The 18,537-nt window shown below is 34.8% G+C and overlaps 1 protein-coding gene across 1 annotated transcript in view; it reads right to left on the bottom strand.

The window, feature by feature from the left end:
• The window catches only part of KCNH8 (potassium voltage-gated channel subfamily H member 8), a 157,532-nt gene that overhangs the window by 45,867 nt on the left and 93,128 nt on the right, over positions 1–18,537 (bottom strand). Inside the window, exons 6-7 of the mRNA XM_065752947.1 lie at positions 15,956–16,113; positions 10,752–10,959 (exon numbers count right to left, since the gene is read on the bottom strand). Coding sequence (XP_065609019.1) covers positions 10,752–10,959; positions 15,956–16,113 — 366 coding nt within the window. The remainder of the gene's footprint in view (positions 1–10,751; positions 10,960–15,955; positions 16,114–18,537) is intronic.

Raw genomic sequence — 18,537 nt, forward strand, 5'->3', positions numbered from 1 at the left:
ATGTTGATTGTTTTTTAGGGTGTAGGTAAAATATACAAGACTAAACATATGGATAATTTAAGAAATAAAAGTACAAAGGTATTGTTGGAAGTATATAAATCATTTGCACATTTTCTATTTTAGGGAGGTGCCACTTATCAAATAGTCTCAACACTTAATATTGCTGCTCCTTAGGCAAACTAGCTGTTACTGTCCTTTTCCAGGCTATCAAATGCCTTGCAGCTAAACTTGGAATTAGAAATGTTAGTGCTTCTAGTCCACTCAGTGAAAAGTGAATGTCTATCTTTGTCCTCTTTGTTTCTCTGTGCTCCATCAGTCTGTACATGTCTGTTAGAGCTTTTCTTATCTCAAATTTAGAATCTAATAACCTTTTGGGCAAGAACAGCTTTTTTATTTTGTGTTGATTAAGCAATGGAGAAAAGAGGGTCTTGACCCATAACTAGGATCCCAGCTGCTATTCCAATGAAATTAACAGTTGTGGCATTTTTTTGATCTGTTAGATAAAATGTTAAGAGACCTGCTTTGCAGTTTTATGTGTTCAGAGTCCAATTCTTGAAGAAAAAGGTTATAGCTATTACGACTGTACATTCCTATTTCATTTAAGAAGTTATTTTACCCTCCTCCATATAGCAATACAGATTATATAGAAATGAAGTTTATTATAAAAAAAACCAATATACATATAAAAGCTAACCCTACAAAACCTGTGAAGAACATCAGTTTTGAGATTGCCAGAAAAGTTGTGAATCTGCATGTATGCAGTGTGTCATGGTCTAATTATAATTCTTATAATAGCTGATAAATTAATTTAATCTTATAATTAAATTAATCTTATAATAGCTGGTAAATTAATTTCACTTCTACCCAGATGTTCTCAGCTGCTCAATGTTCACCATCAGAGAAACACAAGCTAAAGTAAATCTTTAATCACTTCATGATAATATCTGTGTGCATCAGATAGATTCTCCTTCGGGCAAAGATAGTTGTAAACTATACTGTCAAGTATCTATAAAACACTATTTGCAACAAAATATCAAGACATGACTTCATATACATAGAAAAAATATATATAAGCTATGAAATTTGCTGCATTTGCTTTTTCATAGTGTCTGTTAGCCATCAGTGTGCAAGTGTAGTAATGTTTACTTCTAGACTCCTCAGTTAGTGCCCCCTCTGCTTCTCAAAACTGACTACTATCATGGGAAAATCCCTCCTCCTTCATGCCATCTTCAACACTCCAGCAATCAAGACAAATTTCAGCAACTTCTACCTGTACAAATGCTGACTCCCAACATTGCAAAACAAGGGCAGATGCCTCAGTACAGTAATTAATTAATTTAGTATGCCTAATTACAAATAAAAGGGCTCTTGCGGAGTTGCAACTATGCCATGCTAACTTTCATATGGCTATCCTGCATAATCAGTACAGTGGTCAATCCAGGACAGTATAGACTAACTGTTAGAGTTTACATGACCTTTGTTTCTCCTTGTCTTCCACACTAATAGCATCCATGCTAGTTAAGTAACAGCTAAGTATGCTAACTCTCACCACAATCCTATCTTTGCTTGCCTCATAGATTTCAAAATTAGATTATATTTTAATCTAGAATCTTCTGCTTTATAACCTAAAGAGTGATAGAATTGCTTTCTAGAATAGCATTCTGCCCTAACGAGGCAGTCATATGCTAAACACTAAATTAACTAATGCGTTGTTTATTTTTTTACGTTGACATATGTTTTTATTGATTTACATATGAACTAAGGTTACACAGAAATATTTCATTCACTCTTGACTTTTCATCATGTTTTAATCCTTGAATCTAAAGGATTCCTAAGTAACATTTTTTCAATGTGATTTTTCTATGTGTCATTTGGAAGTTGAGATCCAAATATATCTAGCTTCTGTGAAGGAAGAATCAACAAAAGTGGGTATTTTACTCCAGGATGTGTCTTAACATAATAGCTAAACAATAATTTGCAATACTATAATGATTTAGTGTGTAAGAAGGAATAAAAAACAGAGAGGAAAGGCAGAATGCCAATAGGAAAGCACGCTGTGTTAAAAGATGACAGCAGATCTGAGAAGAATACATCCATGTCTTCATACTTAACTATTCTTTTTGAAGTGTATAATAAAAGAAATTCCTAAGCATTAGCATTTTCATCTACAGCTATCTCAGATCTCACAGTGACAAATTATTCAAACGATTAAGAATAATTAAGCTTAATTGTTCTTATTTAATTTTATAATTAATTTGTGCTTATTTAATTGTATAATGTCTCGTAAAACTTTCTATAAAGTGCCAAGACCTCACAAATCCAAATCTTTTTTTTTTTTGAACGTACTTACTAGTTGACTTTAAGTGTTATTACCCAAAATAACAAAAGAAACACAAATAATTCCAATGTAAGAGAAAACAGAAGAGAGTATAGGAAGAAAAGTCTTGAATAATTTGTTCATTACTACATAGAAATTATTTTCTACTTTGATAGCAGGGAAAACCTTCTTTCATCAGTTGCTCTGTTAAAGGGCAGAAAAGAGGATAAACAAATAGAAGGTAGTAATTTACAGTAGCAGCATTTCTAGATTAAAACGCTAACATATGATTGTATTATAGAAGGGAAAAAGTTATTGTAAGCATTATGGGATCTCTATGGAAAACAATTTGGCTAACATCCCAAGCATTACGAGGGCTGAAAGAAGCAGTCCAATCAAGGCAGCTGCTGAAAAGGTTTCAAAATCCAATTTAAAGTTGAATTGAGACTTCTTAATTTTAACAAGATGATGAGCTTTGGAAGAAGCAGTAGCTTTTGAGAAATCCTAACATAACATCCTAACATAGCGATGTGTCAAATACACTAAAGTTTAAACAAACTCATAGAAAGTTCTGCAGGTAAAGTAGTGTAACCACAAACAAATTGTGCAAAGGAAATGCAGATGTATCCATCCTTGAGAGCTTTCAGGACTTGGTGGAGCAAGCCATTTCTGACCAATTTATTGCTGGTTATAGTACTACTTCAGCTACATGACTGGACTAGATGAAGTTTCTTTCCAGAAGAAAATACAGCATCAACTGTAATTTCTTATTGACTGAGCAAATTTTTTGCACACAATACTTACAACTTTCAATAAACTATACAGTATTTCTAGTACAGAAGCCATGTGGAAATTTCATGGTGACATTTTGCCTTCTGGGACTATTCTCTTGTTGGGTGTATATAAAGTAGATTTTTCCCTTATACAGAGCACTTCAAATTCCTATCCCACTGGTTGAAATTGGTCCAGATACAGCTTTTCCAATGAGATAAAAATGTGGAATTGATGAACAATAAAGGTGATTCGCAGCTAGCAACAGGAGGACATCTCCAACTTTGTGAAACCTCAAGAGCCTCATTCACAAATTAAATTTTCACATAAAATTTTTCCAAAACTTTTGTAGAAAAGTTGTCCCGCTAAGTAGAAAACCATGGAAACGAATTAATAACTGCATGAAAACTTCACAATACTTTTAATACAATTCTTTCATCCCTAATTTTTCTCAACTCCAAATCCAATGGGAAATGTACGTCTTGGGGTATTTTGGGAAAATTGAATGGTTCAGTCAGAAGATAAGGTATGGCATATAAAGGAAAATGTAGTTTAATCAAGGAACTGAGCCTGTAAAGTGAATGGCAGGGAAGAATGGCAGAATAAAACTGACTAAATGCTCAAAGCAGCTGAGATATAAATTAATGTGAAACCTAACATAAGGATATTGTTTCAGTTTGGTTCAACAGAAATATTTTGGCTTACCTAAAACATTGCTTTAGGTATGCAAATGAAAAATTGAATGATTTCCACAAAATTAGTTTTTAAGAATATTTTAAAATTTACAATTTATTTTAAATCCTGACAAGGTATGGTATGAGTAGGTCTGAAATAAGGGTTACTTGTTTATTAGAAAAAAACACCTGTTTTCTAGAAAGTATGGATTCATTATATTTACAGCAGGCAGAAAATTAGGGCCACAGGAAAAGGTTTATGAGGTCTGGTTATATAACTATAGGTCTTCACCTTGTACAGACTGTTTTGCACACACAATTCCAGCATGTGGCAATGTGATTACAATTGTATGTACAAAACTTTATTGTTAAAATTTTACTTCTCAGTGTCTAGTCAAAGTTAGGTAGAGAAATTAAAATTATGTACTTTCACACATATCATATGAAAAATTGTAAATTAGGAAATATGCAGATATCATAGGATTCTTAATAGGAAAATGCTGAATTTTCTCTTTAAAACAAGATGAACTTTCTCTTCTTAATTTTACATATTCAAAAACATAATCCAATATAATTCCATAAGTATTTATCACTTTGAGATTCTGTAAATTATATCTCAAATATATTATTTGAGAATGAAATTATTTTAATAATTTAATTTATATATTTTTACTACAATAAAATATAATTAGAAATTTGAAATTGTTAATTGGAAATAATATATTAATTAGAAATAAATATTCAGCCAGATTAATCTAATTATTCACAGTATCCAAAATAGACAGGTAACAAATGTATGTATATTCCACACAACAAAGAACCTTCAGTACAGTTGCCCCAGTAGAGGCCCATAGAGCATCATAATTCATTTTCCTAAATTAAAGATGTCAGTAATTATGCAAGATGCAACTATATATTTTTTCCTCTTCTTAGAGCCATTTATTAAAAATTAGAAAGGACCATAGTTCCAAAGTCACAGATTCTGTTATCACTGATAACAAAATATCAAAATAACAATAATCAAAAACATAATTAAGCAGATAGAAAAAGTTTAAAATAATTCAGGTACAGAGAAGACAGACTGAAATGAAGAGTTTATCAGAGCAAGTGAATGAGCAATCTAGTCAGCAAGAAGTTCATTCCTCCCCTGCAAGGATGAACAAATCTACACATGCAATTTCTGAAGAATGAGTGCATTTGAAGCAGTGAAGCTAGCCCGATATCTTATGCCAGAATATATATTTTTGGCGAGAAGTCTTGGAAATTTAAAAGTAAGCTTTCTGGCAGTAAAGAGGATCCACTTAGTTTCACCAATGCAACAAACAAGCCAGAACACTAATCCCAGTCCTAACAGATGTGATCAAAATGGACTTGGGAGTGCTGAGGACCCAGGCTGAATCTTGCTGCCTGACTGGCAGTGCAAGGGTAGATGCCAGCTTCAATCTTTCCCAAGACTCCAGCTGTAGTTCAGTCTTGTGCGTAAATGAACTTCACATTAAATAAACGTTCATGAGACATTTAAAAGTAATTTCTTATACTTGACAAAAGTTTGAAGGGGAATAGCTCAGTACATGCTATTCAAAACAGCTGAGAGCTGATAAAGACTCTATAATGAAGTCTAATATCAGCTAGGCTTATAGAAATGAGAAACAACGTATTGGAGTCAAAGGAATTACAGTTCTGGAATCAGTCAGGTACTTCCTGACCATATTTTGTATATGTTAACCAAAAATTGATCTTATTTCTTCATCCCATGTCTTACAGAAACATCTGTTTCACCCATGAGAATGAGGGAACAACATGAAATTTAATAGGAAAAGATTTTAAAAAGCTCGAGGAGAAAAGCAGGAAAAGAACATGACAGCCTCGGGTGAGTGGGAATAACCAGTCCAGCACTCAAGATTTCATCAGATACCAGAGTCAAGCTGCTTCACAGAGAATGACAGTTATCTGAGGTGGGAAAACTTGCTGAGATAAAGATTTCTAGTGCCTTAAAGCTGTGCCCACACTGCGTATCTTCCAAACATCCCACGTAGTCAATCACAATATTAGTATTAGAGCTATACGAGGGAGCTAGATTTTAATACTAGCATTTCTCAATGCCATAACATCCTGGCAATTCAAAAGTAATATTTGCATGCATTACATCTTTCTTATTTTGCCACATGACTAAATTTGTGAATGCATCCATAATTTTAAATTAATTCTGAATAAAGATAGAAAAAGAAAAAGGAAAAAGAAAAAGAAGAAGAAAAAGAGGAAAAGAAAGGGAAGGGAACTGGGAAGGAAGGGAACTGGGAAGGGAACTGGGAAGGGAACTGGGAAGGGAAGGGAACTGGGAAGGGAACTGGGAAGGGAACTGGGAAGGGAACAGGGAAGGGAACAGGGAAGGGAAGGGAAGGGAAGGGAAGGGAAGGGAAGGGAAGGGAAGGGAAGGGAAGGGAAGGGAAGGGAAGGGAAGGGAAGGGAAGGGAAGGGAAGGGAAGGGAAGGGAAGGGAAGGGAAGGGAAGGGAAGGGAAGGGAAGGGAAGGGAAGGGAAGGGAAGGGAAGGGAAGGGAAGGGAAGGGAAGGGAAGGGAAGGGAAGGGAAGGGAAGGGAAGGGAAGGGAAGGGAAGGGAAGGGAAGGGAAGGGAAGGGAAGGGAAGGGAAGGGAAGGGAAGGGAAGGGAAGGGAAGGGAAGGGAAGGGAAGGGAAGGGAAGGGAAGGGAAGGGAAGGGAAGGGAAGGGAAGGGAAGGGAAGGGAAGGGAAGGGAAGGGAAGGGAAGGGAAGGGAAGGGAAGGGAAGGGAAGGGAAGGGAAGGGAAGGGAAGGGAAGGGAAGGGAAGGGAAGGGAAGGGAAGGGAAGGGAAGGGAAGGAAGGAAGGAAGGAAGGAAGGAAGGAAGGAAGGAAGGAAGGAAGGAAGGAAGGAAGGAAGGAAGGAAGGAAGGAAGGAAGGAAGGAAGGAAGGAAGGAAGGAAGGAAGGAAGGAAGGAAGGAAGGAAGGAAGGAAGGAAGGAAAAGGAAGGAAAAGTTTACTATTGCAACCAGTGAAAACAAAGCAAACACACATTTTTGTTCTGTGTATCTTCATGGGGAGGAAAGCACTTCCATTGCTCCAATTCAAATCCAAATTAAGCAGCTCATCTTTTTAAATTAGCTAGAGAAAGAAATACACAGAACAAAATGTTACTTCCACTAAAGTCAATGCTGTGAGATCTGGACTATGGTGAATATCTGATAGCACAGCAAGATTCAAAGTACAGTGTTACAGTATTACAGTTTAAATGTCAGGTTTCAGTGTCAGCATGATCTCTGTATTTAATCTTTGCCACAGGATCTCTAAGGAAGCACTAAAAGGAGGTTGCTAAATGCTTTTACTCTCCTCCTCAAAAAATAGATTCACATATAACAAGCAAATAAATCTTATCATTCCTGGAGTGGGTTTTCCTTCTTAGAACAAACCTATACTTCTCTACATTTTAGCTATTGTATGTTTTGCAGCATCTGTGCCCAAGGTACTACTTCTTCATGTAAGCGCTGGCTGTGATACTCCAGAGAATACAAAGCACACTTTTCAAGGGGGGAGACGTACTATGTTTAAAGAAGAAGCTGAGGAATGTTGGTTCTTTTTTTGTGTGTGTGCTGTATTTTTTAATGCTGAAAGTTACTCTGCCTTCTAATGCCTGGAATAAACTTCTACTGATGGAAACTTGAAACTCTATATTTTGTATTAATGTAATAAAATCAGAATTTTAAAATGAAAACCTGTCAATACAGAACTAAGAATAACACTCCACTGCCTTGGCTGCATTAAGAACCATGTTTTTACACATTATCAACAAATGCACAAAAACTGACGTTTGTACAAAAGAACAGAATACTCTCTATGTCTTGCAATATCATTACTTTTATTATATCCTAAAGCAAGTTTCTCTTGCTTGCAATACTTTGTTCCTCTTAAAAATAAAACAAAGCAATCATAAAATATTTAACTTTGTACAAGAATGAACCTTAGAAAAATCTTTCTGACAGATATGGATCTGATATAATGTTGATTTGCTACACAATACCTGTATGAGTTTTGCAGCAGTCACTGTAATGTAATTTTTATTATACAATCATAACATCTAAATTTTTCAGAGACTATCAATGAAGATGGTAGAACAGCTTTCTAGGTAAAAAAAAAACCACATACAAACTTCTGGAAACAATTAAATAAAATCAGGCTGTAAGCTCAACAGTTGGGTAGTTTTACCAGGTGGGAGCCTGAAGGTTAATACTTCACTAGGCTAAGAATTACCCTAATCCTTTCAACAAGAAAGTGCGCTACATGCAGTCAGGCATGGAAAATCCCCTGGTCTCATGGTGAAACAAGCCAGTGGTGGAAGGCTGTTAAAGAGCAGCTCCTGCCTAGTAACCCCAGTAGAAGATGACTGATAGCCCGTATACAGAATTCTTCACTGAGACACAAATGGAATTTCTGCAAAATGATTCTGTTCTAAATAAACTGTGCTTTGTTCTAAGGATGTAGCTAGGACATTTGCTTGTTACTGCCATTGCTCAAGACTGAACAAAACCAAGGGGGGAAAGTTAATGTTTTTATTGCAATAATTGCCAAGAGCCCCAGGAGAGATGAGGAGATTTTCCTGAGATGAAGAGCTCAGGGAACAGGGAGCAGCTACATGGGGAGTGCTGCCAGCAGTCCCACCTGTGGAGTGAGGATGCAGCCCATCCTCAACAATGGGACTGCAACAGACACTTTAAAATGGGCTATCATTTGTGGCCTACATAAGCTGTTAATGTTTTTTTAACAGCTAATTCTCACCAGAAAGACTTTCATTTTTATTACTATTATTTCTAGATTTGTTTTCTTCAGTTATCAGCATTTGCCCAATTTCTGCACAGTGGGATTTCTTTGTGCATCCTCCCCTACAGCTGTAGTCTTTTCTTTGAAAGGTTTGTACTGTGTGAGGAGTTCAGCAGTTCACAAATGTGGTTCATAATGGGAAGGAGAAATAAACAACCAACTAGAAGAATAAAAGGATTTCACAAACTTTTAAGTAACTTATGGGCAAACTGGAGAGGAGTATTTATTGGTTCTTCTTTCTTTTCCTCTTCCTGACACAGCATCCTCACCTCATCTGTGTTCAGGATTTTTAACATATTTGTCGCTTTCCCTTCATATTTATCTTTATTAGATGATACTTAATGGATTTAAGAGAAAAGAAAGAATCTAAATGAAAAAAGAATAGGAAATACTGCAGTCAAATGTGCCTCATTGAGCCTTAGGTCAGAGGTGTTTACATCATTTCAACAATTCTTTTTCCTGCTTGTAAACTCTGACTCACCATCAGACAGTTTAGGCACTCTTTCCTGCTCACAGCTATCTTATATCATTTAAATTATTTATACATAATTGAAGTGTGTCTTTAGTATTTAACAGCATAAAGAAAACTAGCAGGACTTTCTTCATCAATTTAATTTTATTCCTCATCTTGCTTCCCCTCCTGATTCTGTTATCACATTATGGTCTTTAAGTGAAAGGTAAATGTAAGTAAAATGAAAAAGATAAAGCACGAAGAACCAGAAAGGGAGAAAAAGATATGTCTATTATTGATGTGCCATCTGAGAAAGACAGTAAAAGATATTCATCCCTACAGTAAAGCCAAATTACTTGCATGAGAAGATGTGGAGTGTTATCATCTGCACTAGTTGGTAACACATGTTTAGCAGCATGCCAGAACTCATGGCTCCTATACACTGTTCATTGTTTTCCCATTGTACCAACACAGCTGGACGCAACCTTCAGAAGTAACAATCTTTAGAAATAACCTGAAAGGTTTCAAATCTAAAGAGTAATATGGATACTGAATATTCAAAGAAACCATAAGGGAATCTGAAGTGGAAACTTAATGTTGGATCATACTTGAAAGCTCCAATACCATCTCTACATGGTCAAACATCTTGTCTTCTATGTAAAAATAACAAAGATTGAAATAAGCTAAAAAATATTTCCAGTGGGAGAGGCTTTTCAGGATCTATCTGTTTCACTGTATAATAAAGAATAATAAGTAAGCTCAAGGGAATCTCTCTGCTCAGAAATTTCTAATTTGCAAAAAGAAGATGAACTTTCTTGTCTTCACTTCAGTACTGCTTGTCTAGCCCTTTTCTATCTAGTTTCTTGATTTCCCAAACATAGATACAACTGTAAAAGTTTCATTGTTTTCATTCTGAATTTTCTTTTAATTTTAGCATTCTTTTTCAGATTGAGCTATAATTCAGAGCACCAATCTCTTCAGTTAGAAGAGTTTCTTTCAGTGGAAGTTTAAAACAGATATTAAATGTTACAAATGAAGAAAAGTAGGGAAGGGAAGGGAAGGGAAGGGAAGGGAAGGGAAGGGAAGGGAAGGGAAGGGAAGGGAAGGGAAGGGAAGGGAAGGGAAGGGAAGGGAAGGGAAGGGAAGGGAAGGGAAGGGAAGGGAAGGGAAGGGAAGGGAAGGGAAGGGAAGGGAAGGGAAGGGAAGAAGAAGAAGAAGAAGAAGAAGAAGAGGGCTCCCTCTCCCATTATTCCTCTACACTTAAAATCAATCAATTAAAACTATGACAAAGAAAGATAGATATTTAAATGCATGGCATTTAGAGATTAAGGAAAAATTGTTCCTTCTTATCTAAGTAGAGAGAAATTTGCTTCTTAGTTTTAAATTTAAAGATTTCTTAGAAAAAAATTTGCAAAATCCTCAGAAACATAAATTGCATTGTATTTATATGACATGATACCGAGTCAAAAATTTTTTATGCAATTTTCCATCCTTTTCTTGATTGGTAGTTAAAATTATGGGATTTAAGCAATTCATTTTCTCTTCAACCAACATCAAGTAATCGTATATGGTTAAAAAAACCCAGGAAGCACTGAATGGTTTATACATATATTTCTATATGTTTACACACCAATATATGTATATGTACACATGTATACATTTATTAATGCATATAGTAGAAAAAACTTACCTATGTCCCAGGTAAGGGGGTTATTCTGTTCCATCTCCCTTTTCCCAATGACATACCAAATGCAGGCCATCCAGTGAGCAAGCAAGGCAAACATGGACATGAGAAGCGTGAGAACAATTGTGCTGTGCTGGGAGTAACGATCCAGCTTCTGAAGGAGACGCAAGAGGCGTAACAACCTTACTGTCTTTAAGAGGTGGACAAGGGAAACCTAGAACAAGAACAACAACTTGTCAGCTCTTGCCATCTATTGCACATTTCTGTTGCAATGAAAGTATATTACCTTCTAAATCTGAATTTTTATCTTTATCATGTACATGGATATTTACTACTTCTGATTTAACCATGCAAACTTGAAATATTGGGAGATTTTTCCTTCTGACTATTTAAGGTAAGGTCTTCTTGATTTCTTAAAAACAAAACAAAACAAAACAAAACAAAAAAACACACTTGTACTAAAACAGATCTTTCACTGCTCCAGAAAATAAACAAAATCGTCAGATTGACCAAGATTCATATAACTTCAATACAATAATTTATATAATGATTTTGAGTTTTCCCTAACAGCCAAACAGTAAGCAGAACTCAACTATGTGTAAGATAAAGCCAGCTTAATTATTAAACTAGGAAGAGGAAAGAAGATAAACCAGATGTTTTTCAGAGAAAGAAAGCAGAGAGGTGAGCAAAGACTGATGTTTCCATGAGATTTCCTTGGCTTACATTTTAGCTGTTTGCAAGTGTTAGCAAAAAACTATGCAGACAAGGATCAAAAATGTTCTTAATTTATTTTTCAAAAATTAAATAGGCTTAACTGCCATTGCCACAGATATAATATGGGGAAATGAATCAACAGATTTGTCATGGTTTTATGATTTTTGGTACTGGTATTCCACATCATAACATCATGTAGTGCATTTAGAGTTAAAGAGTTAATGTTCCAGCTCCGTGGACCATCGATAGTTCCAGGTATGCCTGTCTCAGAAGAGAAGAAGAACTCCATTCCCCAGAGGACTTCGCGATGCTTTGCGTTCTTACGTGTTTACGCTCAGAGGGAAAGATAAAAACTGTCTGCAGTCACGGGACTCTCTCTTCCCTTCGGGACCGAGCTCGGCAGTGGGTGTTTGTTGCAGCCGTCCGCCTTCAGCGTTAGCGTAAGGCCTTCGGTTTATCGGACACTCTCTCTCTTGCTCATTTTATTTGATTCATTTGCCTCAATTCCAATTATATTATATTATATTGTGTTATTTTCCTTTCTGATATCTTATTTAGTAAATTAGCTTTCCTCCTCAGATCGTTGCCACTGTTTTGTTCCTGGGCCCATCTCCCTTCTCCTTTTTCCCTTTCCCCTTCCCCTTCCCCGGGGTGTGGGCCCGTGGGTCCCCTGCCTCAATTGTCACGGTACCGGGTCGAACTGTCCCGCAAACCGGTGACAAGATTAAATTACTTTGAATTTCATAGCTGTGAGATAGCACACAAAAAATTATAGGTACTTTTTGTTATTCTTTCTTCATCTTACTACTAGTCAGTGAAATTAGTTATATATGTGCAGAAGAATATTTACAAGTTTGGGGCAGAAGGCTTTAATATATTTGTGGGAATTGGCTTGTTTTTATTAATAATAATTCTATTACAATTAAAAGTAATTATTATAATTGAATGTCATGCTTATCATAGTAACTGACTACTTCTGTGGCAAAATATTCCCCCCAGATCTTTGTCATCTAAATTTGTATCTCTCTCATTAGTTTTTTTTAGCCAAATATGGCTCTGTCCCTTGTACTCCTACCAGAAAGGGTCCTTCTTCATAAGTGACACTCACAGGTGTTTCAGTTAACATACAGACAAATATATAGATGGTATATATGTGCTGCGGCCTTCAGATTGGAACTCTCATCATTACATATGAGCCTACACTCTGTCACACCACAAACAAATAATAATATCTGAGGTGAGAATAACTAGCTTTCTATAAATAAGAAATATCAAAAGGACTATTAAAACAGTGAATGCACTCAACTATCATTACCTGTGACTAAATTATAACCTTTTTTTTTTAAGTTAAAAAAACACTTCTAGATATGTAGACAGCAAATCAGATATGAATATCTTTTAAAGTGGAGACATTTTATACTAATGCCTAAAGAGTGCCTCATTTCAAAATAATTAGCTCAAAATTTGTACACAGATGTAATTAATCATGCATAATTGCAATGAATTTCCTCATTAGTCATGCCAAAAATTCTGCTGCTGTTGTGCCTAATCTGTCACTGGAAGACCTCAAATGCCATCAGTCAGCTTTCTTTGTCATAAATTTAGACAGACAAAATGAAGAGTCAGCACTCATATTTGTGTCTGTGTAGATTTTGCTCTGTCCTCACAGCCATGTACATTTTCCATTTGTTTAATCCTTTTTGACTAGGTAGGTTAACCTTTTTCTGTCAAAATGACAGTCAGAATTTTTTCTAAAACCAACAAAACATTAATAATGGGATTCTGTGATAATGAGAAGTGTTGAGAAATAAAGTTGCTATGAACTAGGAAGGGAGTTGTCTACTTGGAACCATCATCTCCTATTCCAAAAATGAAAAAAGGAAATAATAAAGAAATGTGATACATTTATGTACGAGTGGTCTTTAATCTTTTCTGTCTGTTTGGTTATCAGGCTTTCCTAAACAAATTACTTTCTTGCTCTATACCGCTACTAGACACGCTGACAGAACCAAATTAAATCAGGAATACAGGCTTCCTATGAAAGAGATTCACAGGAACAAGCCTGCCAGAGTTCAAAGAAGAATTCAAAGATTATGTTCTCAGAAGTATGGTTTGAATTTTGAGTGATCTCATATGGAACCATGAGTTGGAGTTTATGACCTTTGTGGGTACTTTCCAGCTCAGGACATTGTATGATTCTATTATTCTATTATTAATAGCATGTTTTTTACTTCAGCAGCATTTCATACATTTCCATGATTGAAAGGATCCCTTCTATCCAACGAACACAGGGATGGGAGGAGCTGGCATCCCATCATTTAGCTGAGGCTAGGAATGAAGGTTCCTGAAGTCTCTGAAGGTTTACTGATCAGTGATAGTGCAGGATTCCTGTAAGGTGTAAAGGCAGTAGGTACAGTTCTTATGGTTTCTCTTCTATCTTCAAGGATGGCAACAGACTTCACTTTTATCACACTCTAACTTCACAAATCTTCAAGGAAAAGAGGATACATCTATGCCATATATACTTAAGTATTTACGGAACTCTACCTAGCTTGGAGAATTTAAAGCATCCCTAAAAAAGTTGGTCTTTTTGCATGGACTTGAACAGCAAAGGAGTAAGATGCTCCCTGATGCCTTTTCTCTCGCTGCTCTGTCAAGGCAACATCTGAGTGTTAATTGAGTGAAAATCTGAGAAAATGTGAGGAAATGGCTTGTTAAATCAATGAAGTCTAAAAACCAGGGAATGTGATTAACAATTTGCCCCACTCTCAAAATAGTTGATGTTCATCATTGCAAATAAAGCATGCAAATAAAGGAAACAGACCATACCTAGGAAAAATTCAACAGGATATTTAACTCTTGAAGCATACACTGAGCTATGTATGTCAGTCAATGCTGATTTCTAGATCAACACAGCTATATATTGTTTATTACCTGGGTCTCAGTATTGGGACTTAACCTATCCTTAATTATCTAAAGAACTTTCTACAACTAAGAGAAGAATATTTAGTGCCCCTGGATATTCTTAGTTGCCATATTAGTCACCTTATTACTGACAAATGTTAAAAGATGAAGTAGAGAGCAAATGTGTCCTAATCAAATGAGAGTAATATATTAAATACCATGACATTTTGCAAAAATAATAATTGAATAATATCTTTTTTTTTTCCAGATGTCATTACAGAAAGTATATCAGTTTTCCCAAACAACAACAAAAAAGCGACAAAATCATTTTTAATTTTTCCTTTCCTCCTCGAATAAAAAGTCCATACTTTATTCATCCAATGAGAAATTCATAATGGAAATTAATCCAAAAGAATTTTGGTGGCTATTTGGCTTTAATGCAAGATACAAACTGAGATAATACTGTATGTAAATAGATTAAGTTGTTTTTAAAAAAGAGGAGTGAAGAATATGAAATTATAAATTGCCACATTTTAAAAGTTTTAAATAATTTTTATTTTAAAGAAAAGGAGTGAAAAGGGAAATCAGTGGAGGTAATGAATGAATAAAAAAAAAACAAGATACCTTACATAGGAGGCTGCCTGATTTTTCTATTTTTTTGTTTTGTTTTCCTATCCTATCATCTATGCAAATTTATGTAATTCACTCTTAATGAAAATGATTCAAAATGCATCCATTCACAAATAAATAATAAATAAATAAATAAACAAACAAACAAACAAACAAATAAATAAATATTAAGTCCTGAGAATTAGAAAGTGCACAGTTCAAAAGCCTGTCTCAGTGTGAACAATTCTTCAAACTGAGAAATCTTTGGCAACATTTTTTTTTCCAAAATTAAACTTTCTGATTGTTTCTTTTTTGCTTAGTAGATTTTTACTCTACTAAGGCTACTAGAACTTTCAGAGGTAAAACTTTTGACTTACTGTAAGTACATCAACAAACTATTGAATTACTGTAAGTAAATCCGAGAGAGATCATAAGAATATTAGAATATTCATTATAATATTTTCTAAGTGGCTCAAGCAATTGCTCATTAAATGCCTAATATAGCTCAATTGAAACCAAAGCCAAAGTTAATGATGACTGTAATATGTATAGTACACAATAATTAGGAATCGTGACATATTTTTGCACATCAGTAAAGAGAAAGAAGATACCTTGCTTATTTTAAAAATATATTTTACTGGCCATAAAAATGATTTATTTTCATGATAACAAATGATCACTTTGTGTCTTTCACAACAATGGATGACTAATTTAACACTCAATCTCTGAATATTTTTTAACCAACATCTAAATAAATGTTATTTCTTCTTTCAGTAAACAATATATGAAAATATATTACAAAACTGCAGAAGATAGAAATATAATTTAGTTCATTAAGTTTTAGCCTCCAAATTTGAAAAACAAAGGAAGAAAAACAAACACACACACACACACAGTCTGCTCTGGAAAAAAAAATAATAATAATAATTAAAATAAAATAAAATAAAATAAAATAATAAAAAAAGATTATAGTAAGTACTTACCACAGTGACGTTGAAAGCATAAAGAAGATCAAAGGGAAGCGCAGCAATTAAATCAATTATAAACCAGGTAGTCACATAATGGATACAAATAGATCTTGCTTCAAATATAACTTGGCCAGATTTGCTGACATATGTTGTTCGGAAATTTAGAATAATATCTGCTTGACAAAGAAGGAACAGAGTCAGAGATGATGATTTCTTTGCTCCTGGGGATAGCAATCTCCACAGAATTTATTGTTTCCTTATGGATCCCTAAGATTGGAATCTAATACAGAAACCCATACAATATTCTGGTTGGAGGCCTATATACATCGAGTTAATATAATTGTTTCACAATTTTTATTTTTTTATTTTTTTGCAAAATAATGTTTAAAACATATAAATCTCACGGATTTCGAAGGAAGCTGGAATAACAAAAATACATTGCCCCTTAAATAGTACCATATTATTATAGTGCTACCCAACTGTATCTTTATGAAAAATGAAGTTATAATTGTTGGGCATATAATCTATTGTTTTTTCTTAAAAATAAAGTATTGAACTACTTTATTTAAAATATTCAGTTGTAACTTACTTTTAGTGGTAGCTGTACAGCATAGATGACAGATAATGCTATTCTCAAGAGTAAACATTTTTTGTTAACAGAAAAATGCTGAATTCATTTGATTTTTTTTTTTTTTGTATTGACAGTTATTGCAGTTATTGTAAAAGAGATATGAATTGCTTCATGGTTGGTGCATTTTGCATGTTCTTATCTAACGTTGCAAGATGAGTGTCTCTCAACGTGAGATATAGTTTTGAAGTCTTGCCAAAACATATTAACACTTAAAGAAAAGCTCAGCTTTTGACAACAAAGTCTCATTTATTTTCACATCCTACAAGATGAAGACTATAATCTGTCCTCAAGCTATGTACCCAGTTTCTACCAATATTAGTGTGAACTACTTGTAAAACTTTTACAATGTCAGAAAAGAGCGCAGCCAACCATAAAGGCTGGTGCTTTACAGGAAGATAATTAGACAACTGCCTTGCAAAATCTAATACCTCACTTTGAAGACCATGTAATAAAAGAAAAGATGTGATCCCAAGTGTCAGGAAGACATTCAGAGTGTAATTGTTCTTCTCACAATAATAAAAAAACTTCAAGATGATTTTTTGGCAGCCTGAAAACCAGTGGACTTTCTTTAATATTGAATTCATGGGTCAGCTTTCTAGATATTTATCCAGCATGTAACAGACTTGTCAGCTGTGTCATTTGTAATCTATGTAGTTACATTAAGTGTTACAAAGAGGAAACTGCATTCCTTGTGCCCTTTGCCTCCATCCATGGTTGCAATGTCAGCACTGACTTCTTTCTGCCTGCTAGATGATGCACCAGGAAACATGTTTTCAGCTGCTCTTCTACACATCACTCTTGTATAGAGGTGACAGCAGCTGCTGGGGGCTGGCTCCTCACCATGAAAAGGAAGGACTGTGCAGGTGTTTGGGCTGTGTTTGCTGCACCAAAGAGAAGTTTTCTATAGCCTCTGAGGAAGGGGAAATAAAAATGCCAAATAGAAAAAGCTAAATCCATTCTCTTGCCCAGCAGTGACAAGGAAAGTATACAAAGAAAACACATGCCTTGTAAACAGAAACAATTTTTTTTCTCTTTTGATGTGGATACTTCTTTCCCCCACAGAAAGTTTCTTGTGTGCTGGTTTGAGCTACCCCAGTTCATCATATTCCTGAGAAAAAAAGGCATGAATTCCTAAACTATAAGTGTACCTTAAATTTTAACTCTTCAGAGATAAACATTACCAATGAGAACAGTACTAATATTGTCTTTTTTTTTTCCTTTTTTAATTATAATCCAAACCATGTCAGAACTAAGAAATACATAGGATTATTGCTTCTTCTACTCTTGGATCTCTAGGCGGTTTATAGAGCCTAAATTATTTCTTCCTGCTCTATAGATGAGGATGAACACCTCTTATTCTGTAATTCTATTCAATGCAATGGTAACAACCAGCATGAATGGGACTGTGCTCATACAGCAAAATGAGTATTATTTTTTTTCCTTATGGTTTATTTAGAAAACAAAACTTTTAACTTTATATAAAAAACTTTTCTATAAAGCTTATATAGAAAATATACACTGAAAATAGACTAAATATTATACAGCTCAAATGAGATGCATAAAAACGTTCATAAAAATAGAGCTGTCACACAACCTGTGTGGAAATTACTACTGAAGTCCTTTAACAGTGCTAACACTCTTGTTCCTGCAAAGGAGTTCAAAACTGGAATTATCCACCCACTAACTTTCCGTGTTTCTTACACTTTGTTTTAAAAGTTGTAGAGTTGCTAACATTGACCAACTCCATGTCCTGAGAAAGGAGATTTGTAGTGATTACTCTGTATCTATGACTAACAACAGCAGTATTTAATTTCCTTTTCTTTAGCATGCTTGTAGAGATGCTTTCCTCCATGTTTGCTGTGACATGCTGCTTGAACATTGTGATGAGGGAAGCTATGAAGAATTAGAGCTAAAGAACTTTACATTTCAGGTACAAAAGGTATGAAAAAATTCACCTAAAGCACTG

The sequence above is a fragment of the Cyrtonyx montezumae genome, unplaced genomic scaffold, assembly GCF_038088225.1.
Source record: "Cyrtonyx montezumae isolate F1298 unplaced genomic scaffold, pur_monq_1.0 scaffold_8, whole genome shotgun sequence".
In the NCBI taxonomy this organism is placed as follows: Eukaryota; Metazoa; Chordata; class Aves; order Galliformes; family Odontophoridae; genus Cyrtonyx; species Cyrtonyx montezumae.